The 26692-nt window shown below is 39.0% G+C and overlaps 1 protein-coding gene across 1 annotated transcript; it reads right to left on the bottom strand.

The window, feature by feature from the left end:
* Nucleotides 1–1168: 1168 nt before the first annotated feature.
* On the bottom strand, nucleotides 1169–24211 carry ATP1B3 (ATPase Na+/K+ transporting subunit beta 3). Its single transcript, XM_054385981.1, has 7 exons — nucleotides 24038–24211; nucleotides 13218–13346; nucleotides 9406–9513; nucleotides 7695–7882; nucleotides 6921–6971; nucleotides 3566–3652; nucleotides 1169–1816 (listed from the first exon to the last, which is right to left on the bottom strand). Exons 1-7 carry the CDS (start codon nucleotides 24144–24146, stop codon nucleotides 1646–1648), a joined length of 843 nt encoding a protein of 280 aa, XP_054241956.1. The 5' UTR covers nucleotides 24147–24211; the 3' UTR covers nucleotides 1169–1645.
* Between the last annotated feature and the right edge of the window lie 2481 nt (nucleotides 24212–26692).

Genomic DNA, 26692 nt, shown 5'->3' with positions numbered 1-26692 from the left:
GATGTATCAGGTCAGTATAAATCTATTTTTAATGAGGTTCAAGACACTGTTCAAGTTCCAGTAAGAGCAGCTTCCTCCAACAGTGCACCAATGTAAGCTTCCACAGGTGTTAAAAAAGTTTTGCACTAATGTTGCTTAGATTGGCTTTAAACATTTTCAGAGCAGGATCTTGAATTTTAGTAATCACTCCTATAACTTTTTTAAATAAAATATTAAAAACCACTGTAAGAATTAGGCATCAAAGCATGCTAACTAACAGATTTAGGCCTAACTAGCAGAACATACAGGTATTTACACAAACGCTGAGTTGGTGTGCTCTTCGATACTGAGAAGACATCAGAACACAGACCATGCGCTCTAAAAGAACAAAGACCAAACCACACAAACCCTGTGGAAGGGCAATAGAATCCTATGTCAGCACAACTGCAGAAGTTATAACCCAATATAACGGGTCAACGTGGTTTAGCATAAGGAGCAGTCACAAATAAACCAGTCTATCCGTAGTCATTTTAGCAAACGAATTAATAAAAATATTTAAGGTAAACTACAAGGAGTGCACTCCAAGTCAATAGGATATGTATGTAAAGCAGTTGATGACACCAGGTTTTTAAATGCATGATGAAGAAACACACAGAAAATCCAAGATAAAAGAGCAGATGGAGAGACAAAGCATGTTAAAATGATGCAATGAAAGAGTACATAAATTAAACAGGAATGTTTAATCATGACAAGCCTTTTTTGCCTTTTTTAACAGAGGTTCTTCAGGAAATGTTTTCACTGGAAATTGAAAGCCTATTCCCACAATAGCAAGGCCATCTCTTTAGCAGCTCTGCTGTACATCTGTTACCACAACCTAAACAATTGCTGTATAGTGATATCTCTGAACTAAAAAGTTTTAAAATATTGTATAGATTTTATTTGTGCTCCACATATCGCAAGCAATTAACAACACGAAGAAAGGTTCCTCAGCTAGAATACAAAACTCTATACCAAGTATTACATGTACACAATACTTGCACAGTGACAAGCACAAGAAAGTACTAGTTGAGCACTTGCTTTCAGAAATCCATACCAACTCTTAAAATCCTTTTCAATTCTCCCACGCCACCCAGTCTACAATTTAAGGCATTTCTACACAGCCATCCACCCACCCACCCACTCCCATACACATAATTTACGTTGAAGGTGTTTACTCTTACAAAAAACCACTGTCAATCAGGTACCATTTATTATTTATCCCTATAACTGTGTCAGCATTGAGATAATGACAGTTAAATCAGTGTTAAATCAATACAATATTTACATAGCACAGCACATTAAGCTTGAGACACTCACTTGGGGAATAAAACCACATTTTAGAACAGGACAAAGGTCACCATTATTATGTGTTTGAAAACAGCTATTTACAGGTCCCTATGACATAACCATAGTCTGTACACTGTTCCAACGGGGCAGGCAGAAGCAAGATAGGTATTTATTTTGAGGGATTTTAAACATACGATTTGGAAGCATATTACTATGCTACCCTGAACGCCATAAACCACCTCAACATTCTCCAAGGTGGTCTCACATCCTAGAATGGCATGTCCAGCTTATACAAAACAGACAACACAACGTTTACTTTGTGGACAATTTTCTATTCCAGCTATTCAGTCATCTGAACTTTGAAGGCAATTCGTCCCAGAAACTTGTCACGTTCATCTTCATTTTTTAAATTCGGTGAGCCCAGGATCTTACACTCGATGGCTATTTCTTCTTTGGTACTATTGGAGTGAATTGCTAGTTGAACAGCCACTAGAGGCTGTAAATAATGAGCCTAGTAAACAGAAAGATGGGGAAAAGATTTGAGATACCAGAGTAGGTTAGCATTTAAATTAAGATTTCATCTATCTGAACAGTTAAGAAAAAAGCTAATTAAGAACCCAATTTTTCAAAACCTAATCTGACTCAGGGAACAATTTTTTCCCCAAGTCAAGCATACATTCCTCATACTATTCCCAACCTAATATATTCAACATAAATTATGTCACAGACAGTATCTTCCAGAAGTATAGGACTTCAGCCCTTTCTATTTGGTCTAATTTCTCTAGCAAGCTCACCTTAAACACCCTCTGAAATGAGTCTTCCTGTCCTTCTTCCTCCTGGTTGGGGGAGGGGGGTAGGGTATCTGGGGATGCTTTTATTTTTGTTTGGTTTATTTTAAACTCTGCTACAGAACATAACTTTTCTAGCACAGTTTGCAGTGTTTTCTGCCAAAAGCATGATTCAACAAATACCAGTAAACTAGCTTCCCTTCAGCCCTATCCCATTGACTTATCAGGCCACAATCTATTCCAAATCATGGTATCTGTTTGATAGCTTTATACAGAAACTTTTCCCCAAACATTCTGACACTATCCTGCTCAATCATATTTGATGAAACAATTACAATTATTGACTCCATTCCCTATAATGAAATTTTTTAAAAATGAATGCAGAATTATTTATTTTTTTTTTGTCACCCCAATCTTATTTCTCAAGTCCAATTCAATTAGGATAGTTTGAATTGTCTTGTAAAGTGCCTATGAATTAAACAAGAGCTTGTTTCTTTTACATTGTTAAAGCAACATGTCATCCAATGTTCATGAAGTATTTCCACAATTTAGCTATATTTTTAGGTAAAAATTCATATAAGCCAGTGGACCAAATACGGCCCTACAGTGTTACAGAAGCGTAGGCCTTACATTTTCATTGAACAAAATTTTGCATTAGTTTTGTGGTGTGGTTTTTTGTTTTGGAGTTGTTTTTTTTCCCTTCATTAATTTAAGAGGCTTAATACATTTCTGGGCTTTTTTAGGCTATCTTCTCTGCTGAAGAAAGCACTACAGAATGCACTAAGTCTCATTTTCAAAGAATGATGGGGTGAAAGTTGATGGGCTAAAATTCTTGATGTGAAGTACTACTAAGAAGCAGATTGAAATAACTGGCAACAAAATGGAAAACACAGAAGTACCTGTAAGTAATATGACAGCAATTGTTGAAGAAAAATAAACTTCCTCCTCATTAGTAAAAGCTATGTGAGGATAACAAAGGTTATATGAACTGCTACAAGTATAGAATATAGTGGAAAAATAACTGATAAAGGAATAACAGTACAAAAATCATTTTGAGGAAATTAGAGACAGACTGCAGTAGACTATAGATGTAAGAGATTTATGCTTAAAAAGTACTTTTATCTTCGATGGTGAACAGTGAAGATGTTTGAAGCTGTTTATTAGACTAGATAACATGGTCAGTAACTATGCAATATGATTTTACGTTTGATAGTCCTGCCTTTCTCTGCATAAAGATTTCAAAAGATCAGTGACCAAGAAGATGTCCTTAACAAGACAATGCCCAGTTTATTTCCTTATGTCTGCCGAAGCACACTTTTATTCTCATCATGCACTGTGACATTTCTGCATATGTAATATTCCTTCTGAGTACCTCATTACAAAGGTCAAACTTAAGAATTGATCTGATATTAGTAAATGTGAACAGCAGCAAAACATTTACCAAACGAAGATCATCACTGAGGCCTACTTACGTGCAAGCTTTTTCCATAGTATGGAAAGTACATTAAGTCAATCAAGCCTTCAGGAGGAAAATAATTTATCTCAACCATGCCTTCTTCCTGTGATTGGAAATAGCAACAAAACTAAAATTAACATCTGCTTGTATAAAAATTAATACAAAATTAGAGTTATAACCCAATGCTATAGCACAAGATCTCTAAAAAAAGGCAACTGAGCTACAAACTCCTAGAATAACTTCCAAAATAGATTTATTTTTGGCAAACACATCTGCTACGTTACAGATTATTAACAGCAGCATTTAAATTAGTAATCAAGTCATGACAGCTTGCCTTCATGTTTCCCTTGTGAGTCCAAGAAAAGTGGAGGAGGGAAGAGGATATTCATTGTAATGAATAATTTAACAACAACCAAATAACGCCAAAGTATTCAACAAGCAAGTCTGCGTATTTTGGTGAAGCAAGAGCACATCTGTATTTAAAATGAAGTTTAGAGATGAATTTCTGTTTAAAGCCAGGTTTGTAAGCCTCTCAAATCTGGAGATATACAACCCTTCAAATATAACTGTAGCCCACTCCCTGCAATGGTGTACTACATTTAACATTTGTTCAGCTACTGCTGGAATACAGGCTACCTAGGAGCACCCCAGGTTAAGAATGGTGATGTTACCAGAGTTTGTGTGTCATCAGCACCTTAGAGGAACAAGATATATATGCATGCTGTATCACTAGACTTTCCCCTGTACCCCCAGGTCTTGTAATAAGAAGCAGCTACCCGCAAAGTTGCTGCCTAGTTTCTAAGGAGTTGCCCAATTTGAAAGATACACAAAACATACAAATGACCTGCCCAGACACAGGGAGAGCAATACACAGACACATCTCCCTGTATACAACGTTGCTCAGGACTGTGTATCCTGGCAGAATGTCAAATCACTAGGAAATGCCCAATGTAATGTGACTTTTTATAATAAGGTAAATATATCACCATGATAAAAGGAAATGCCACTAAAGCAGCCCTGCCAAAATGCTAGATGTATTTTCAGAACATCACCTCTTGTTCAGTGTAACTCACTAGTTCAAAGTGTATTAATAACTCTGATTGGCTTTTCTACACTACCATATGTAAGGGCTGCAGTGTCTAAAGGACACACCCCAATATTCACAAGACAACCGCAGTAATAGAAGAAAACAAAAGAGGAACACAAAGATAAAAAAAAACCTAAATAATATATCTCAGCTCAAGAATACCATCTCCTCACCTCCTCAAAACACACAGATGTTGTTTAGGATGTAGCCGTATTTTTGTTTCTTTGCAGTCTAAGTTATTGAAATTCAATATATGTCTATTAAGTATTTTGGACCTTGAGCTTGCAAATATAATTACTAAAGAAAAATGTGTTGCTTTTCACCATTGTTCTTTATTTTATTCAAAGCTCATGCAGTTGAAAATATTAGTTTTACAAATGTATTTCTGAAATAATGGTTAAAAAAAAAAAATCAGAATACAGAATAACGTAAGAAAAATAAATAGGAGTAGAGCTTTCTGGAGCAGTTAAACAGAAGGTATGCATGCAGTCATAAATATATATGCATTAGGCTATCAATGCAATAGCAGAGAACTTCTGGGACATGCCACTATCTCATGCATCTGCTGTGAGATTTGGGGTTTTCTTTAATAATCGATCAATCCTAATTAATATCCCTAAACTATTAAAAAAAAAACCAAAACCAAACCAACACCTAAAAAAGCTGCATCTACTGAAGAGCTTCAAGCACCAGTCCATTAGTGACTTTGTCACCCAGGTGTCAAAGATTTCTGATGCAAGAAAAGCTTTCCTAAACAGGTAAATCTATGATGAGCTAAGGTAAGAATAGGCTAAAAACTACTGATAAAATAGAAAACAAAAAAACCCCAACACTATGGTCAACCAGTTGTTATCAAACTTACTCGTTTGCTAGTGAAATCAGCTAAGATAAGATGATAAGAAAAAGCATCATCTGTGATTTCCTTAGTACAGCTTTAGCCACTGTCTCATAAAGCATCCATATAAAAAAGCTGAATACAATCATAATTAATTAGAATGACCACTAACTGAACATTAATTCTTACCACAACACAAGGCATTTCAGCTGGACATAAAGATGACTGTTCTGGACCCTATTCAGTTTTCAGTAAGGAGCTTGCAAGACGTAAAAGAAAGCTCATACACTGACGGCACCAAGCCATAAGTAGTTCAAAACACTTCAGAAAACTCAATCTCATTTAAATGACCATGAAAAATTACAGGGGTGTGTGGCAAAAATAGCATGTGAAATTCAAATCTCTGACATCCACAAATACAGAAAGCTCTAAACAGTAAAATTATTAAAAGAAAGACTCAACATATTACAAAGGGCAAGTTCATCTCACAAGACATTATTACTGACAATGTGATGACAGAGGGAAAGTCATTAACAACATCTCAGCTAAAGGCAAATTTCTGTCCAGGGAAAAATGATACACTAGAGAAGTCAAAGGAGAAATAGTACTGGTAAAAAGTAGAAGGAGCTTAACTGTTTTTCCCCTAAAGAAATAAAGGATTCCTCACACAGAACAAGATTTTTAAAGAATGGACCCAAACAAATCAGCCTCAAATAAGAGAAAGAAACATATTACTTGCAACAGACTGTCATGGAGAGATCAAACCTTTCAAAGACTCCAATTTGCCAGCCTACATTTTTATCAGCTACCTCAAATTAAAAGCCATGATTCCACCCCTTCCACAAGCTACTAACTTAGCAAAGCTTTAACTGCTCCCAAAGCAGTCTAGGAAAAATACACGGTTATGTAATTATTAGAGCTGTCATAAAACACTCTGTGTAATTCCAGTGGTACACAACAAATATGCATAGATTAGCTGTTGTTATTGTAAGTGACTCATACTTGATTTGAAGGCAACTTTTATTTGAACAGTAACATTAGTTTTCACACTGTGTCTTACCCATCATTTATAAAATTGTCTAAGGTGCACTTGCAGCATGGAGAAAAAAATAAAAATATAGGTTATGAAATGGGTAAACAAAACACAACTCACAACAAATAAAATAAAATATGACCACAAATAACATGTATGCATTTTCCTTGACTGTAGAGCAAGTTGGGTAGCTCAAATACATCAAAAGATGAAAAAACAAAAAGGTATTTTTCTAAATACACAAAAGAAATTAAAGACACTAAAACTAAACTAGACATACGTAAGATGGAAAGAAGAAAAAAAGTACAAAGTCTAGCAAGAAAGGAAGTATGTTCTGACACAGTATATTGCTTCACTTTTCATCTTAATCACGATGGAAATTCACTAGATGCTTATTTGTTACATTCACAACTGACCTTAGATGCACACTGTATACGTGGTTCTCCTTCAGGCTTTAATCCAATTATCTAAAGAAGAGAAGTTAAAATATTTATAGACTTTCTTCCCATTTCCAGTTTTATAGACTGAATTTGAACTTTCTTCCCCAGTTAATATGACAGAGTTCATACAGGGAGAATCTAGTGTCATTTATAGATGAAGCACAATTTGAGACTAAAGCTAAAATTTTAAGCATTGTAAAGTTAAAGCTCAAGTAGTTACAGTGGCCACAGAAAGGACTATTTTCTTATTTTACATTCAGCATGTTAACATTAATGGTTCAAGCAAATTGGCAGTTCAAGTAATATATAGAACATTACTTAAAAGTCTAATACTTACTCACTCATTAAAATTTTTATCACCTTACATAGTTTAGCATTACATTTTAATTACATATCTAGAATGCAGACATGAAGTAAAACACAGTGGTTTGCACAGTGACTTAGATTCTGTTACAGAGAACAGTAAGCAAAAGCAAAGAGCACTGTACTCCTTAAAACAAGGTTTTCAGGTATTTTGATGGAAGTAATCAAAGCCAATACTTGTATCACAATGCTCAAGAAGCTCTGTTTTACTTGTTTTACTTTCTGCAACACATGAATTGCTAGACATTTCAGTAATTTACACTATTACAGAAATGCAACTATCTTGAGAATAAAACTGGACACATTTCAGTTCTTTTCTCTAGTCCTTTTTCCTACAGTGGTAGCTGGGGCCACATACTAAGAATTAAAAAATAAGTAGGCACTTACTCTGTTCATTTTCACAAGCACGCAGGGAGTTCCTTTAGAATAGCCAAAGGTCTTATCTTCCTTTCCAGAGCATTGTCCAAGCTCAGAGAGGTTAAATCGACATGCCTTTTTAATAGCAACATCATTCTGATCAAAAATCCTTCCTGGTGTACAGTTTATGTTCTGGGATTGCTTTGAATCATCATAAGCTATGAAACATATATTGCTTGTAAATCAACGGTATAAAGCATACAAGCAGCAAAAACAAACTCCAGAAGCCTACATAAACATCTAATTTTCTTGTTGTTTCTGATCTAGGAGTTTTCTCAAAGGACTATTTTCAGAGCACTATGTCTCACATCAGTCTTAAACACTTTTTCAAAGCCTATCAAGAAGTGGCACTGTACTCTTTTTTAAGAGTACTGCAAAAAGAAATAATGTTGTGCTGCTTCTCAAATTGTATCAATAATCACAAGCTCAGTAATTTCTGTACATATCCTAAACTAATACTGTAGCAAAATGTAAACAATCATCTTTCAATCTGGAAACTAAACCCATTTTGCCTTTGCATATATTTCTTTAATAAACAAACAGGAAAACTTTAGTACATCAATGACTAATATTAAATTGCCTCTACATTTACATCAGATAGTACAACTGACAGCAATATCCCAAGTTGTTTCTCACTATCTTGTGCACAAGAACACAGATCACATTGTCACAAATGCTCATCCATTCATATTTAACATGTTTCGTGGGTTTGTTTCCCTCCCTTACACCCTGCCCCCTGCTAAGCATAAACAAAACAAAATGGAAAAAGGGAAAGTTCATCCTCAATGCAAGAGTCCAGAACCAACTGAACTGCAGAAGAGGCATGTAGCCATGAAATGTAGCATTCCTCCCAAGGACCCTTGGCATAGTCCTGAAAGAAAAGCCTCCTCACTTAAGATTTTAGTGGGTACCAAAACTACAAATCCAGATAAATACAAAATATAGATTGTGTAGCTATCAAAGCAACTCATGCGTACAGGTCAGATTTCACAGCACCTCTTCAATTCTGACTTAAAACTTCTGAGGGGTTAAACTTCCTAATATTTTCAACTGATTTCCATATTACTAGATTAAGTGTATGTACAGGCACATAAATAAAATAACATGTAAGTTAAATTAGTGATTTTGCCATCCTTCAGTCTTGTCCTGGGCTACTTTTTCTCCCTGTTCTTAATTCAGTGTTTTAATATTTCTGCCTTTAAATACTGTAGATCAGGGTAAAAATTAACAAATTGCAATTAATCTTTGTGTGCTTAATTTTTTTAAACAGGCAAACAAGTTCTTAAGACTGAAGGACTCTCATTTACCAAGCCATTTTTAGAAGCAGCCTGATCAGTTAAGTCTTGATAAACTTTGCCCCCAAATATATGACCTATGTAATTCTACACTGAATTATTTTGGTATATGTGACTTCTACATCTTGTAGTATTTAAACAACCATGTCAACAAAACACTGGACTATGACCCAGAACTCTCCATTATGCACTCTACTACTCCTCATGTTCAATATAGGTATTGATATTTACCTTTTTCTATAAAGTATATATTTAAATATACACATCAAAAGTAAGCTTCAACTTGTATCAGTCTTCCTTAGCAACTGGTAACTATAAGCCAAAAAAGGAAACTAATGTACTTAACATTTCCAAAGTACTTGGTCAGTTTTAAGTAACTTACTTACATTCAAGGAACTTTCTAAGTGTAGAAACATATTCTGCATATGACTGGGTGTCACTCCTGTTGAAGTAAAATTCCAGTGCAGTGTCTGGCTTGGGTGAAATCATAAGTCCTTAAAAAGAGAAAGTGCAAGTAAGGAACTAAACAACTGCACCACTCTAATCTACCCAAAAATCACATCCATAAACTTGAAAATACCTATCTGTAAAGAAACATCAATGTTATTCCTATATTACATAGTACTGGGAGGTACAAAATCAACATTACATGAATTAATACTTAAATTCAATTTAACGTATAACTGTAATTCACAAATCAAATCCAACTGATTAGGAATAGCAAAACTGGCAACTTAATCACTTTCAATCAAATAATTTTATTGATTCACTTCCCATTTTCCATATTCAGCAAATTAAATTTACAAAGTAATTGCAGAAATAACCAAAACCACACCCAGAAAACTTCCAGTTAAAGCTATGCTTCAAAGCTTTAGGTAATATACAGTGATGCTATGATTGAATTAATCTCATAGAACCCCTGAAGAAAAACTATTTTAAAGAACTTTTTAATGCATAAAGATAGCTTGAAAGATTTCCCAATCGAAAAAGACAAGCCAAGTTAATTGTTAATCCTCTCCTCATTCTCCTCAAATTTTAGGTTCATCTGTTTTATGGAGAATGCAAGGAACTTTATTTAACCACTGCACTTCTGTCACTTGCAAGAGGCACACCTTAGGCTGTGGTACCTACAAAAACTCCTGAGCTGCCTCCCAGGCTGCTAGCACCAGAGTGAAGCCCATGGCTGGCTTCATTCAGCTGGTGGCTGAGGATACTGGAACAAGAACAATCTACAGCCAGGGAGCTAGGAGTAGCAAGAGGAATTAGGACACAGATTATATAATGCTGAAGTCCAGCTTTGTGTTGAAGGATGAAAAAGGCAGACATTGACATGGAGTTTGGACCCTTGACAGAGGTGAACTGTCCTCCTTCCCAGGGTATGGGCAAAGAAAGGTACAGATATAAACTGTAGGGATATTTTTGTAGCAAGTGAAAGCAAACAGCACACTTTCTGCTGATACAGCCTTGTACCATAAGGAGTTGTCACTAACATGGATACCTAATGCTTACTATTAATCATCACAGCTTCAGCAAGAGATGAAATAGCACTACACCACCAGATATTGCAGAAGAGATTAAGTCTGTTCAAATTAGGGTTTACGATTGATTGCTTCATTCACACTACCTTTAGGTAATTCTTATTTCATATGAATAATTAGAATAGATAAAACTCCTGCAGCTGTGATTAACAGATTGGTGTCCATGCATCTGTCTCCTCAAGTATAGCTGAGAATCACAGAATATTAGAAGTTGGAAGGGACCTCCAGAACCTGGTGGGTTTTGAAAGTCTCCAGAGAAGGAAAACTCCACAACCCCTCTGGGCAGCCTGTGACACTGACACTGCAGTTCCACAAAAGAAAAGAAAAAAAAACAAAAAGAACCAAACAAAAACCCCAACCTATTTTTTATCAGATTAGTTTTCTTCTAAGTCAGAATATTAAAATGGTTTGATCAGTGTCAAATTTAGTATAAGGGGAGAAGCTGCAATTACAGCAGCAACTAACTGTATCAGCTTAGGATGTCAGGTAGTATCCTATCCTCTGGCAAAGCCAGTTAAAACTAGATTACCAAGTGAATAAAATTTAAGACAGAAAACAAAACTCGTTTCAAAATTAAAAATTAAAAATAAAATCAGGACTTCTTTATACAAAATAAACATTTAAGGTAAAACAACAGTGGGAAGGTCAGTCAAGTAAGTTGCCTTAACTGTGTATTCGTAATACATGACTGTAGTTAATCAACCACAGAAAACATTTGGAAAACATATAGACAGTGCAATTAAGTAGCCCAGGTCTATTAAATATTCACCTACAGAAAGGACCAAGTTTCTCATTCTCATTCAGCAGAAATTATTAAAAGTACTTTAAATTTGGAAATAATAAAAGTATATACTAGAAATTTATTTATTATAGACAGGCACCTTTTAGATACAAAATAAAAAAAACCCAGATACAGTTTTAATGCTTTTTTTTACTCTACTTTTATGTAGGATTTCCAATGACTCATAAGTTCTCCTTTTTGCATCAGCTGCAGTTAAATTATTTGCAGGCAAGCCACAGCTACATGCCTTAATGATTGACAGTCCCTATAAAACTACAAATACCATTTTTGACTACAAATCACTTTTGCACCATTACACTCATCTTCTGTCTCCACATTGAAGTGGGACTCAAAATACAAGGTAATTAGTAACAGGGCTGAAAAACTGCTGAAGGGGTTTTGCACACTGAGAGATTGTTATCTATAGAATTATATTGTAAATGAAGGACTTGATTACTGTTTTTTAAAGTGAATATGATGAAGTAACTAAACTACTCATCCATGAATAAAACAATAATTTGAAGAGATTTTATTACTTCAGGGAAACTTCAAAAACATCCTAAAAGGAAGGAACTGCTCCAATTCCAGTGAATCACTGTCTGCCTAGAGACTATGGCAGAAATTCTAAAGAAAAAGCTATTTGAAGGACTGATGCATAGACTGTGAGAGATGGAAGATTTGGGCTTTCTGAGAGCCTCAACACAGAATCACATCTAGGATTGTAACAGCAGTATTACATTATCCTACAATTCCAAGAGGGATTAAAAAAAAAAGTTCTTTTAAATCATCTGGATTTGATTGACTCTATTATATCCCAGTGTACAATGCAAGTCAAATATCAATTATAAAATAAATCAATTGTGAGATTTCCAAGTATATTTAACACAAGAGTAAAACCTTCAACCTACTCCATCCAGGTTTTGTGTGCAGATTTTTTTTTATAATTTAAAGTTTTACAGCCAGGAACATGACATGTTTCACTGCAAGTGAAAAGTGACAGAGTTAATGAGAAACATTAAAACAGAAATAAGCCATTTTTATTAACTTTTATGTAAGAGTAACTAAAGACATAGTTAATTAAAAAAAATACTTCAGAAACGTTAAAGGAATTCTTAAATTAAAAGTTCTTCCTTAAAACCTAACTGTGGTACACATACTTTTTAAAACAAACACCCCTTACGACTTATTTCAAAAGGAAGGAAGATTAACATCCTGATCTGCAAGAGGCAGCACTTTTGGTGGTAGCTACATGTTACATGGACTTAGCTTCATCACAAAACGGGACCCTGTCTCTTTAGTAGATTCCTATACAACAGGTCAACACCCCCTGGAATCCCCAGACATTCTATATTGGTTGAAACATAATATTATAAAGAAAACTCTGGAAATGCCCTTGTACCATAGTTCTTACCTGGTCTTGATCAGACCACCCCCATAGCACAGCCCTTATGTACTTTCTTTGAATTATCAAACACTGATCACAGGTGTCTTTGCATCCAATCCAAGAGAACTCATTTATTGTATCTTTAAAGCAATTTATTAAATTATAATCTCACTTCTAAACCAGCATGTTGTGTGGGCATGCAGGTAAAATTGCAGTCCACATAGATGACAAATTCAACTGAAAAGAACTTAAGAGGAAAAAAAAAAACCCCACAAAACAGCAGTAGTTAGCACATACATTAAAAAAGCTACTGACTGAATCTATGCTATAAACATATATAACTTGTCTCACACTAAGTTTTAATTTTAAAACATGTTAAGTAATTTAATAATAATCATAGTTTCCCATAAGCAATTCATACTTCAAATGAACTCTCACATGAAACTCAGCTGTTAAACTAGACAGAAGTTTATGAATAAATAAACATACTGTTACCTGGACTAGAAATCCGATCACGGTATTTTGGTATATCACTGCTCAGTGTCTGAAGCATAACCCACATTGTGAACGTGAAGAGTGCTGCTAGGAAGCCATAAAATACCAGATAAAATAGTAAGATCAAACCTGCAAAGAAAAACTAAAATTACTATTTTCATTTCAGCTAATAAAATGGGAAATAACCAACCAGTTTGGTTTTGGTTCCCCTCCCCATCCCTTGCCACTCCTTGTCATAGTTCCAAATCAATATGCCTTTAGCACACGAAAGTACTGCACAGGGCAGAAAAATTAATGCAAAAATATTTTCTTCATACTTTCTGGTTCTTAAAATTCAGATGGCATTTTGGAATCTCTATTTTTAAGAGTTAAAACATTCAAAATCATAGAATCATTCAGGCTGGAAAAGACACCTGGGATCACCAAGTCCAACCATTGACCCTACTCTATGAAGTTCATCCCTAAACCATATTCCCAAGCACCACATCTAACTGACCTTTAGACACATCCAGGGATGGTGACTCAAGACACCTCCCTGGGCAGCCTATTCCAATGTCTGACCACTCTGTGAAAAAAAAAAAAATCCTAATGTCCAGTCTAAACCTAGCCTGTTGCAGTTCAAGGCCCTTCACTCTTGTTCAATTGCAAATTACCTGTGAGAAGAGACCAGCACCAACCTCTCTACAATGTCCTTTCAGGTAGTGGTAGAGAGTGATGAGGTCTCCCCTTAGCCTCCTCTTTTTCAAACTAAACAGCCCCAGCTCCTTCAGTTGCTCTTCATAATATTTATTCTCCAGGTCCTTCACCAGCTTTGTTGCCCTCCTCCACACTCACTCCAGCACCTTGATATCTCTCTTGCAATGAGGTGCCCAAAATTGGACACAATACTCAAGGTGTGGCCTCACCAGTACCGAGTACAGGGGTACAATCACCTTCCTACTCCTCCTGGACACAGTGTTTCTAATACAAGCCAGGATGCTATGGGCTTTCTTGGCCACCTGGGCACACTGCTGGCTCATATTCAGCCACCTGTCAATTAGAACCCCCAGGTCCCTTTCTGCTAGACAGCTTTCCAGCTACACTTCCCTAAGCCTGTAGTGTTGCATGGGGTTGTCGTGGCCCAAGTGCAGGACTTGGCACTCGGCCTTGTTTAAGCTCATACCATTAACACTGGCCCATTAATCCAAATTATCCAAATCTCTCTGTAAAGCCTCCCTACCCTCGTGCAGATGAACACTGTCGGAGCTACATCAATAGATTCAACTAGGTGAACCCATGACATTAGTGTAACTGATAAAGATGACTAAACAGTCCATTAGAAACAGAATAGTTTAATTTTTTTAAGGGAATTATAGTTTTGTATCTGGAAAGGAAGGAGTCATAAGGAAGAGGGGCAAAAAACAATGTGAAAAGATATTATTACACCAGATTCTGAATAGGTAAGAAGAGATTGGTGCTTTGATAACATAGTTGGTATTAGAGAGGACTCCACACAGAGCATTCATTTGCACATCCATGTTGTTACAAGAAACTTCTCAAAGTGAAAATCTTTCTGGCTGCGCATATTTGACAACAAATCAAGCCTTCTAATCAGACTTATCAAAAGCCTTTGCCTAACACATCTACCTGCTTTACTAATCTACCTCACAAATCCATTCCTTGAATTCACCACTTACAGATGGTGCTAGCTTCAACTTGACAGTTATTTAAGGAATTGCTTCTCAAAATCTCTGGAAACAGACTCAAGGAAACAACACATTGTGACACTGTACCTCTCCATCACTTAGTTGCAACAAATTGCTGAGAACACTATTTAGGAAAACAGCTTGAAAACTTACTGTGGTAAAGTGTTTTAATTTTTTCCCCTGTTCTCCCCCCCACCCTCTCCTTTTTCATTATGCATGCACAGACATGCACTCTGGATAGACAGATCAGTTGTTTACTGAAAAGACAAGGCAACAGGTGGGCCAATTTTAAAACTTTACTTTAGAGATGACAGGGACTCTGAGCAGCTGCAGAGATTTTCAAAGAACTTTCTGCCCTTTCTCTCAGAGGTATGATACATATCTCTCATTTAAAAGCCTTTTAAAATTTGGGACAGTTCAACCAAGTTTTCAAATGAGGTTTTGTATTCTTGCATTATTCAATTTTTGACCCTGATAGACACATGCTCATTAAAGCAAAAAAAACAACATCACAATGTTTGCTCTGTTTCCTTGACTTTGTTCTCAGTACTTCTGAGAATACATATTATTATTGTTAGATTACCTTTTAATATTTATGTTTACCTGAGGATAGTTCCCAACTGAAGATGAAACATACACTCTTATGGATGGAAGACTTACTAACAGACATTAAAGATTCAAAAAAAAAAAAAATGTTCTATTGAGTGTACAATACTAACCTTAAAAATGAGCATGTGATTCTGGTTTAAGACTGAACACTTGAGACTTAAGGACACACACGTAGATGTTGTCAAAAAGAATGGGAGCATGTGGTGGGTTGAAAATTCACCCCAACATTAAATCGCCAGACCAGCTCAGTTGGAAGAAAATGAAGCTGTACTTACAAGCAAAACTACAATCTAAAATGAAATGCAATTAATATGCACAAAATATACAGTATTTACAACATTTACATGTATTTACAATTTATAAACAGCACAAGAATCCCTCCTGGACAAAACCAGGGGGCTAATAATAGCTTCCCCACTCCCTGCCTCCTACCCCCTCCTATCCCCTGTACACGATACAGGAGAGAAAAGAGCAGAGTTGTTTGTTAATACTCAGTCACAATAAATGCATTCAAGGTCAGCAAAAGCCAGCAGAAGCACAAGTTAGTGTCTGCTCCAGCAAGGAAGCTGAAAAAGAGAGAAAGTTAGTTTACCTATCTAAGTTTTATGGCAGATATCTGTCCAATGGGATTATTTGGAACTTATTACTACTTTCCCTTTTATATCCAATGGTGATTTATTTACATTCTATTACTTTCTGTTCAAGAACTGTGGAAAACTTTCAAGGCACATCCCGAAACTAGCACAGAGCAATATAAGTATTAAGGAATGCATATGCATGCACAGAGCGCCATATACAAAATCTTTCTGATTAAAAAACGCAGCTGAACAACGGACACAAATTCAATTTATATAAAATATTTTAGCCATAAGGCTGCCATCACAAAGCCAAAGAAACATAACTCAAGAAAAGCACCATCATGCAACACTCTAACACTGACACTTGATTATACGAGAGAATCAAGTGCAGTATTTTTCACCCTCCCATAAAGGGAAAAAGCAAAAATAATTGTACCACAATGATTTGTACTGTCCAGTGGAAGATTCCACCAAAAGCCACACTTGTCTGTGCCAGCCCTCCCTCTACACAGTGGGCATGACACTGTATGGGACAGAAAACCCCACTGGCTGGTTCAGCTGTCTGTACTGTCTGTGAGTCCTCACAGCTTTTTCTGAAACCCTACTCTAGCCCAACTCATGACACCACTGGGAAGTGAAGCAGAGTTCTTCCTGAAGGAATTCCCTTTCACAATTTTTTCTCTTGCAGATGGCATTGAAGTGGTTTTCCATCCCACCACCTCATCCATCTCTGGATGGCATTGAAGTGGGTTTTCCATCCCACCACCTCATCCATCTCTGGATAGCGTTGAAGTAGGTTTTCCATCCCACCACCTCATCCATCTCTGGATGGCATTGAAGTGGGTTTTCCATCCCACCACCTCATCCATCTCTGTGTTACCATCTCTGTGGTAACACAGGAAAAACCACTAGGTGCCCTGTGGTGTATACCTGTTGGGCAGGGGAATGTTTGGTCCCAAGAGCTGATATACAGGATGGTACAGATGGGGAAGAAGACATGTCTGCTTTGAACTGACTTCCAGGTCAGTTTCTCCGCAGCTGAAACACAGGCCCAAACGGAAGAAGAGAGGCTTCTCTCAAATTGCCAGAGCTGGCCAGCCAATTCATCCACCATTTGTCCTTGGACATCTTTCCAGGAGACTACTGCCAATGAGTTGCATATGATGGTGGTGTGCTCTGTAGGAACTGCTGCCACTGGTGGTGTGCACTGTACTTTGTCTGGATCTGAGGGTAACTGAGGGTAACTGTAACATTCTGACTGTTACAAATCACCTCCAGCACAGCTAACTTCCTCAGCTACTGGATTCCTCCCTCAATGATGGTCCACTTGCCCCCCTTGAATGAGTACCGTTCTTTCCATCATATCCAACAGAAGCTGCCTCCAGAGGCTGAGGGCCTATGTTGCTTTTCCAATCACCTTGTCAATGCCCTCTTTCCTAGACAGGGATCCCAGCTGCATGGATTCCCTGCCCTCTAATTCCAAACTATTGGCCCCACAATCCCAGCATCAGATCAGGCAGGTGATAATGTGCTGGATGGCTGCTGAAGTCCTATCACATATCTTGTGGCTTTCTCAGGGGCAGGGATCAGGAAACTACCTCTGGGTCTTCCTCGTGTTCTCAGATGGCTCTGGTTCATTGTCACCCCTCACCAAATACTGATGTTCCTGTGCATTTCTTTTTCCGCACAGGAGTGACTGATACCAGCACAGGTGGGTTCTTAGTTGGGTGCCAAAAAAGGATTGCCATGGCTTTAAGCCCAGTCACAGCTGAACCCCACAGAGAACTGGAATAACCATGGTACAAATGAGGCAAAAGGGAGTGACATAAAAGGGGAATGGCTCATGTAATGCTGCCAGCTAGTTCTTGTGCTTTCCCAAAAGCCACTGTGACAGACGACTGCAGTCCTATGCTTATACATCCTCTTATAGAGAGGGTATGATGTTGTATGGTATGGAATACCCCACTGCGTGGTGGAGGCCAGCCTCTTCTCAGGTAACAAGTGATAGGATGAGAGGAAACGGCCTCAAGTTGTACCAGGGGAGATTCAGGTTGGATATTAGGAAAATTTTCTTCACCAAAGGGATCATCGGGTACTGGAACAGGCTGTCCAGGGAATGGTAAGGGTGACCATCCCTGAAGGTGTTTAAAAGATTTTTGGATGAGGAGTTTAGGGACATGGTGTGTACAGGGAGATGTTAGGTTATGGTTGGACTCAACGACCTTACGGTCTTTCCATGATTGGCTGGTTCAGTTGGTTGTCCTGAGTGTGGCCCCTCCCAACTTCTTGGGAACGAAATTAATCCTAGTGAACCCAGGACAAGCACATAGAAACAAACAGTATAAATCTTAATCAACAAAATGCCATAACAGAAGCTGCATCTGCATGTGGCACATAAAAAACTTGCTTTACCTATAAGCTTAAAATTGCTTTAACTGGATCCGAATGAGAGCAATGATGTTCTGATTAATACCCAATATATTTTGGGTATCACAAAACCAAACAAAAAACCTTCCTTAGAAAATCTTTGGTCAGCTCTCATTTTGATCCCTACAGATTAATCAATTATCAAATACACTTTCATCAAGCTGGCTAAAAAGTACACTTTCCATCCAGTGACCAAGACATCATCAATCCATTCCAATGGAACAGAAAATAAGTTTGATACTTAAGATAAGCTTCTTCTCTGGCAATTAGCATAAAAGCTAGACATTCAGGGAAATCTTTTGCACTGAAATATTTTGCAATATTTTAATTTCCAAAAGATGATGCCTGTCTTCACTGGGTAAAAAAACAAATTAAAAAATCCCTGCCTGCTTCTATTAACAGCCCTGAAACTAAACTGCCCCACTTTTAGTATGCCACTTTGCCATACTAAAAAGAGGCAAAACCTGAACAACAAAGCCCTGTTCTGCAACTTCTAACAGCCCCAAAGAGAGTAGCTGATTTTTGTGAGAGTATTAGTATTCATTATCCAAAGATAATCACAGTGAACAAGCCATAACCTGTCAAGAAGCTCTGCTAAATGTAATACTGGATTTCTTCTGAGGAAACAAGATGTACTGAAAGAACGGTGGAAAGCTATGCTGTACATTTACTCCAAGGAAAGCAGAGCTGTCACATTCAACATACGACCCAGTTGTGGCAGAACACCTTGCTACACCAAAACTGAGTCTTCTCAATCTTTGATGCTAAAACTACCACACAAGGAAAACTGTCAAAACCAAAATCCTGCCTTACAATTAACTAAGTTTTTTGTTTGGCTTTCTGTTTGTTTGTTTTGGTTGTGTTGGGTTTTTTTCCCTATTGCAGTACCAAAACCCCTTCATATCCTAACCATGTGGATAAGCAACAGTCAAATCTGGAAAACTACTATTCCTGAATCAACATATTGATGCTATTATTAGTTGTGCAGGAACCAAAACATTTCTCCACCATGAAAATTAGAATTTCTGACTCTGGTGAATGCAAAATATCACATACCTGGCCATCCCTTCCACACTGAATACAAGCTTTCCAACTTTAGATGCCAAAAATTATAAAAAGCATGTTGATCTGGCATAAACCAAATTGTCAGACCTATGCAATAGGTATAGAAACACATTCCTGACAGACACCGAAGCGACTATGCAACATTATCTGCAACATCTGCAATTAAAATGAAATGCTGTCTTAATATTTTTAATTTGCGAGATTTAAATCTCTAAGCATTGTTACTAGTGACTACCACCAAATCAATAAGGACAAGAAGGACTTGCAGACTGATTGCCTTAAAGTAGATACACATTAGAGAAGATCTAATCATGTTTCAACTTTATTCCTTAAACATTGGGAAGTACTGTTTTTCAAATTTTAGGGATAGCAGGGGAAGAGAGAGGAAAAAAGAGGGAACAAGACTTCAGGAAGAAATTAAACCTTGGTCCTGTATTACAGTTTATTTCATAATAACCCAGGGCTTCACATATAATATAGCTAGATGCTTCAGGAGACAGTAAAAATTGTCAAGTGCAAGGTTTGCAAAGAATCACAAAAGCCAGTGCTCAATGTCACAATTAAGCATTTACAACACAAAGAAAATCCCCTCTCCCCCCAAATACCCTCAATGTGTACAGGAGCTTACTGATACCTTCAACAAGAGAAGGTAAGCCTTCTTTCCTCAGAGCAATCTGTGTCATGAAAAATAATATATTCTACTGATTTATCAAATGTTCATTTCTTACAATAAGCAGTATCATGCAAGTGTCTAGTAAGATTTTTACTTCAGTCATATACCTGGCTGTGCTGGAATTTTACATGAACTGTCCATCTATCACAACATAAAATGAGAGCACTGTGTCTTTACAATTCGAACCTCCATGTCTAAGTGCTTATATTGCAATGGAAGATGCCAGGATTTTCAGCATGACAGTACCTGTGAAGAAAGCTAAATCACAAAGAAACCTCACACAAACCGCTGCTCAGAACAATGATAAAGAACAAAGAAGAACTAAATCAGAAAAACAGTTAAAACTTTAACAGCACTGTGTCTCAACAAGAACTCCACAAAGACCAAACAGAAGCAAAAGAGCATCTTTTGTTAAGGTGACTGACAAGACTGTAAATCCGTTGACATGGAGGAAAGCTTACCTAAAAATATGCTGTTGGGTTTTGTTGGTGGGAGATTTTGTGGTTTCCTGTTATTTAAATTCAGGCCCACATTTGTGCATTGAAGGATACATCTAAACACTTGAAAGAATATTCAGTAGGTCCACATTTCTACGTTCCTCAAGACAACGCCACCGCTATCTTGAACACCTTGATACAACTAGCTTTACAGAAAAGCTTAAATAGGCTTGACATGACATCTGCTGCAACCATAAATGAAATATTGCTAGACTCCATATTGCCTTTTTTTTTTGGCACATATTATTTTTCAGTAACCTTGTGTAAAAAGAGTTTATCTATTGTAAGATCACACACACATTTGAACATGTTGTGAGCGTTCTATTACAATACTTGCCTGATGATCTCACTCTTTTCTTGCTATAATTCTAGGCTGGCACAGCACCTTGCCATTACAGGCAGAGTAAGATGCTAATCTGCTTTTTCCTCACAGGAAGGCCCCACATGGCAGTCTTCCCAGTTCTCTTTTCTTTGCCCTACCTGATTACACCCTGTGTAGAAATAGAACCAATCCTCCTTCCCATCACTTCTGAGAGGACTTACAGTGCCGCTTATGCCTTGTGGCCAAGAACACCACTAACTCATCAATGTTTTTTTCTAGTATTTTCACTCTCTCTTTAATACAATAAATTATCATAACAGATAATTAAAAATGCAAGGGTTTGGGTGGGTGTTTTCCATTAGCTTTGGGTATTGATTTGTGAAAGATTGAAATTGAATTATCCTTCAAGTCTGCAAAAAGTAAAAATCTCTCATTTTACAACAAGAGGAGACTTATACATGGTTTTTACCAAGCTGTAAAAGGCAACATACCTCTGCTACATGACAAATGACTATAGAATCTTCTAGTGTCTGACCTTCTTACAAACCCTGGCATGTAAATGGCAAATAAAGAGGACTACTCAAATACTATAGCACTCAGATTCACAGAGAATCACTGCCTTGTAGTTCCGATTTACGTAAGTCCCCAGGACTGCCTTAGACTAGGGCAAAACATGTACACAATGTGAATAATGATTTAACAGTTTCTCTACCGCTTCCATCTTATTTCTGTGAGGAAGCTGTCTTGAGAGGAGAAATACACATGGAAGAAACAGCCAACAGAATTCTTATCGTGCTGCCCCTGGAGACACCACAGCCAAACAGACTGGCAACCAGAACTCTCCTACCTCACCACCTTTCAAAGGGGAGACCAGCAACAGAAAAGGAACAATAGCCAGTGAGACTGCTCAAAATTCACATCAGTACTGCAGGGACAGAAGCAAGACCAAACTGTACTCTTCTATGCCAACAGAGCCACTCAACTGGTGTTCTGCAATTAAAAAATAAAAAACCCCAACCCACAAGGAGAAAACCACACACCATCCCTCAAAACAGTCACACTGTAGTTTACTTAATATATATAACCAAATTAAATAAGCTAAATATTAATTACAAAACACTGGAATAGAGAAATATTCACAAAAAGATACTCTGACAATTTATACTGCTGCTGAAGTCATCTCTTGTCTGGGATAAGAAAAAGGTATCTAGCACTAACCATACACCAATCACCTAAACTACTTAAGAAAATTTATTAATGAAGTAAAATTATTCTCTTCTTTCTCAATATGGAAAAACTTTCTATTAAGGGAGCAGCTGTAGAAGCACAATTACCAACTACAGTCTGTATCAAATGTTACCTATTAAGCCTTGGACTACCATAGACTAGTAACATTGTCAGGGATTTATCCTACTAGTCAGGTTTAAACAGAAAGAGCTGTTTCAACTTCACTTTTTCAAAAAACTTTACAATCTCTAATGTGCTCAGAGTGGTTGTGCTCATCAGATTCATGACACAGGCTTACTTCTGCAATTCAGCCCTGGCAACTTTAGGAAACCTGTCCGTCCATACAGATCACTAGAGAATACCAGAGTGGAAATTTCCTCTCCTCTGCTATTCAATGGACAGAGTAGCTCACAAGCTCTTATTTCCATCTGAATGGAAAAGAACTCATGTCAGAGTTAGGACCCTCTCTTGACAGACAGGAAATACTGGCACCACAAAGAAAGCACACACCAAGCATAGACTGCGTAAGGCTCCTCCTCACTATTTCAACATTACTATTCATTGAGATTGTGTCAAGGCCAAGGATGTATTGGCCTGTTCCTTTACACCACGCTGAGAATCTTGTTGCTTTTGTAAGTACAACTATTAAGCATCCCAACTACATCCAAGCTTTGGGAGGAGATGTAGCATTTTCTGAAGCCAGTAAATATGCCCCAAGAGGACTGCAGAAACATCCTAATACTAAGCATTTATACAACTGCTTAATACGAGAAAACATACTCAGAAAGCCCAAATATTTTTATTGGAAGCAACATGAGTATGATAACATGCTTTCCAGCACAGAGAAAAGCAAGAGGAAGACTACCTGAAAATAGGAAAACAAACATTATCTTCACAAGTTTACGTTTGAGACAAAGAGGCCCCGATACCCTTTCAACACAACATGGAACGATCATTCTTTCATAGACTATCTAGAGTGGGGGCTCCTAAACTTTTGGGTCTTTTTTTTTTTGCTTGTTTTCTGCCTTTTTGGTGCTTTCCCTCTATGCTCTGCAGATACGGTACAGAAGTACAAAGGCAACGGGTGCTCATTCATTCCCCATTTCCTGCAGTGCTAGAGAGCGGGAGCGGGGCGGGGGTTTCGGTGAGGAACGGGTGGGGAAGGGCCTCTGCAGGGATGCACGCAGGCTTCCGTCAGCCGGGGCGGGAGTCGGCCCCACACCTCCCCGGCGGAAGCCCGTCACAGCCGCACCAAGGCGGCCCCCCACCCTCACACACACACCCCCTCCCCTCCCCTCCCCCCCCCGGCCCCCTCCCCCCCGGCCCTCCGCCGGTCACACGGAGGAGGAGCCTGCGAGCCCCGTTTGCTGCATTTGCGTACTCAGGCGAGAGGGTGAGTCAGCTCGGGACGCGCTCCCAGAAACTCCTCTTCCTCTCTGGATTCCCACCTGCTCTGGGAGCACCTCCCTGCCGCTGTCACTGCCGGGGTTATTTTTAGACCGACGGGCAGCGGCGGTGTAACGGTTACCGGGCCGCGTGCGCCACGGCCTGGCGGGCCGCCTCACCTGACGGCCCCATATCTCGCTCCCCGCATCACCATGGGGGCTCTCCCGCTGCCACCCTCCTTCCCCTCCCCACACTCGGCCTAATCCCCGCCGCCCCTCACTTTCGACAGCGGCCCGGGGCGGCTCGTCCGGACCCGTGCTCCCCGCCTCCCCTCCGCCTTGCAGTCCTTACCCCAGCTCTTAGCCGTGCGCCCCAGGAACTCGCCACTGTTGGGGTTGTAGATGAACTGCCGCCACTCGGCCATAGTCTGGCGGAAGGGCTTCTTTGCGTCTTTAGACATGGCGAGGCGAGAAGCGGCTGCGTCGCACAACCCGACGGCAGAGCCTCCCCAGCAGAGAAAGCCGCAGCGAGCGCCCACTCCTATCCGCTAGGGAACTGCCGCCGCGGCAGCCGTCACGCAGGGACCTTCCCTCCACCTCCGCGGCTAGGCGGGACTCGCCGCGACATCAGGCCGCGCTCGCCAGCCAATCCCGGTCCGCCGCGACACTGCCCCCTTGCGGACAGCTGCTGCGCGCCGTCCATGCGGGGGCTGGGCACGCACAGGCACGCGGCCCTGCCTCGAGTTCGCCCTCGTCGCAGTCTCAGCCCTGGCACCGGGTAGACGCCGCTGGTTCTGCAGACAGCGGTATGCAGCGGCCCGGCGAGACACGGCCGGCTCTGGGGACAGCGGTGTGCTGCGGCCCGGCCGCGTCCGCGGTGGCACCTGAGCCCCGCTCCGCCGGCCCGGCGAGCAGGAGCTCCGCCCGGGTGCCTTTCCTCAGCCGCAGGCCAGCCGTGCATGGGGAGAGCCTCACGCTTTCTCTGGGAAGCCTGGGAACGTTGAAGCGGTCCTGCTTTCTTACTTCGTAACCGTGTAATCGGTTAGCTTGTGAACCCGTTTTTCCCCAGAATTGAACGGATAGCTGACCGAACAGGAATGCCTCTGTAGGGTGAGAGATGCTCTTCCACAGGAGCTGTTACTGAACACAACTGTGTTACAAAAGTACCAGAAGACGGAAAGATGAGCAAAGGTCATTCCCGTCTCAGAACTCCCTTTAATTGTGCCACCATCCTGAAACCCTGTGTAAGAGAACACCTTCTGTGTAAAAATGCGATTGAAGGGGTGTTAATATGACTTCTTTGAGCATCAGACCTCAAAAGCTCATCTAGGCTCCTAAAGGTTGAAGAATAGGACAAAAAGGCATTCCCCATCTCAGCTGGCAGCAAAGGAACAGGCTCCATTTACTCTGGCATGGATCAATTCCATCTTCCCAACACCACTGGCAGCTACTGCACACCACCAGCCCCATGACTCAGACTTGTGGGTCATTTCCAACGCATTCTCCCTCATATTGCTCAGCCACGCCAATAATGGATCATTACAAAAGGACTTTGCAAAAATCAAGTGTAATAGAGAGCTGCTACATAAAAGTGGTTCTTGTAATAGTCGATCAAACTCGAGTGAAAAAGCTAAGACAGTCTGCAGCTTAAAAATATAAGAGGTCTTTAAAAAAAGGAATGCAGTATTTAGCATAATAATTAATTTAAATCTTTATGATGATTGCACTATTCATGCCAGAAAGCAGTAAATATGAAGCCTAAAATAAACTTACTTGCCTCATTACTGTCTGACTCCAGTGGTCTCTTTTCATTTGTTTAGGCACATCATCTAAATCTTTCTGTTTGCTCTAAAACAGCAGCAGAAGATCATATCACTTATTATTTACTTTCTCACACTTATCAGCTAATATATTCCATTTCAGACCAAAATTAAGCCATTTCAATTTTTCTTTTTCCTCTAAATGTCACCAAGCAAAAGACTTGTCATTCCTTTCTAACAACTGCTTTGCTGAATTTTTTTTCCCCCCAGTTTATTCAAGTAGGTATCCTGCGCTTTTAAGGAAGGTCAGCTGAATGTGTCTATACCCACCATTTTTAATTAAATTACATTAAAGTTTACTGGATAAAGACAATGGGGGAGTAAAACAGACTTTTTTTAAAAATGTGCTAGATTATGCAATGAAATGTCAACATTTAAATGTATTCATCTTTATAAAACGTTAAAGAAAATGTAAACCAAAGTATCAGAGAAACTAGTAGTATTCAGCAACCACTGAAACTTATCAGTCTGCCCACTGTAAAACAGGAATCTTTTTGTGCTCTGCTCCATGGGTTCAGAAGCTCAGTTTGTTATGCTCATTTTCGAATCATCAGTCTCACACAGCGCAGCTTGACTTGGAGGAGTGGGTCCCCATCTACACTAAAAATCAAACTCTTTCTGAGTTGCAAAAGGGTAACCCATTAGCTAGACACTGATCTTAGGTAAAATAATGGAAAGGTCCACCCATGTTCCAGTCTTTGTTAATAAAAAGTAATGAATGTCAACAGCATGATCTGCTATGGAGTCATAGAATCATAGAACTGTTGAGGTTGGAAGAGACCTTGGAGATCAAGTCCAACTGCTCGCCTTGAAATCACAATCCCATAACTACTGCTAAGATACTAAACCATGTCCCTCAGCACCACATCAACACATCTTTAAAATACTTCCAGGGATGGTGACTCCACCACCTCTGTTATCATCCTTTTCCAATGCTTGATAGCCCTTTCTGTGAAGAAAGTTTTCATAATATACAAAATGAACCTACTGGCACAACTTGAGGCTGTTTCCTCTTGTCCTGTAACTTGTTGCATGTGAGAAGAGACCAGCCCCACCTCACTCCAACCCCCTTTGAGGTAGTTGTAGAGAGCAATGAGGTCTCCCCTCAGCCTCCTCTTGGTATGATTAGCTACATCCCTTCCCCACCTAACATTATTTTTTATGCAAGACAGCATCAGGGCACAATG

Source organism: Indicator indicator, chromosome 13 (genome assembly GCF_027791375.1).
Source record: "Indicator indicator isolate 239-I01 chromosome 13, UM_Iind_1.1, whole genome shotgun sequence".
NCBI classification, from domain to species: domain Eukaryota; kingdom Metazoa; phylum Chordata; class Aves; order Piciformes; family Indicatoridae; genus Indicator; species Indicator indicator.
This window is presented reverse-complemented; position numbering and strand designations above follow the sequence as displayed.

Bases quoted from the DNA above. Each gene is read 5' to 3' on its own strand.
- ATP1B3 (XM_054385981.1), bottom strand. From the start codon at position 24,146: ATGTCTAAAGACGCAAAGAAGCCCTTCCGCCAGACTATGGCCGAGTGG. The intron at 13,347-24,037 runs GTAAGGACTGCA...TTTTCTTTGCAG, and splicing joins GCGCACGGCTAAGAGCTGGG to GTTTGATCTTACTATTTTAT. The intron at 1,817-3,565 runs GTAAGTAGGCCT...TCTGTTTACTAG, and splicing joins ACTATGGAAAAAGCTTGCAC to GCTCATTATTTACAGCCTCT.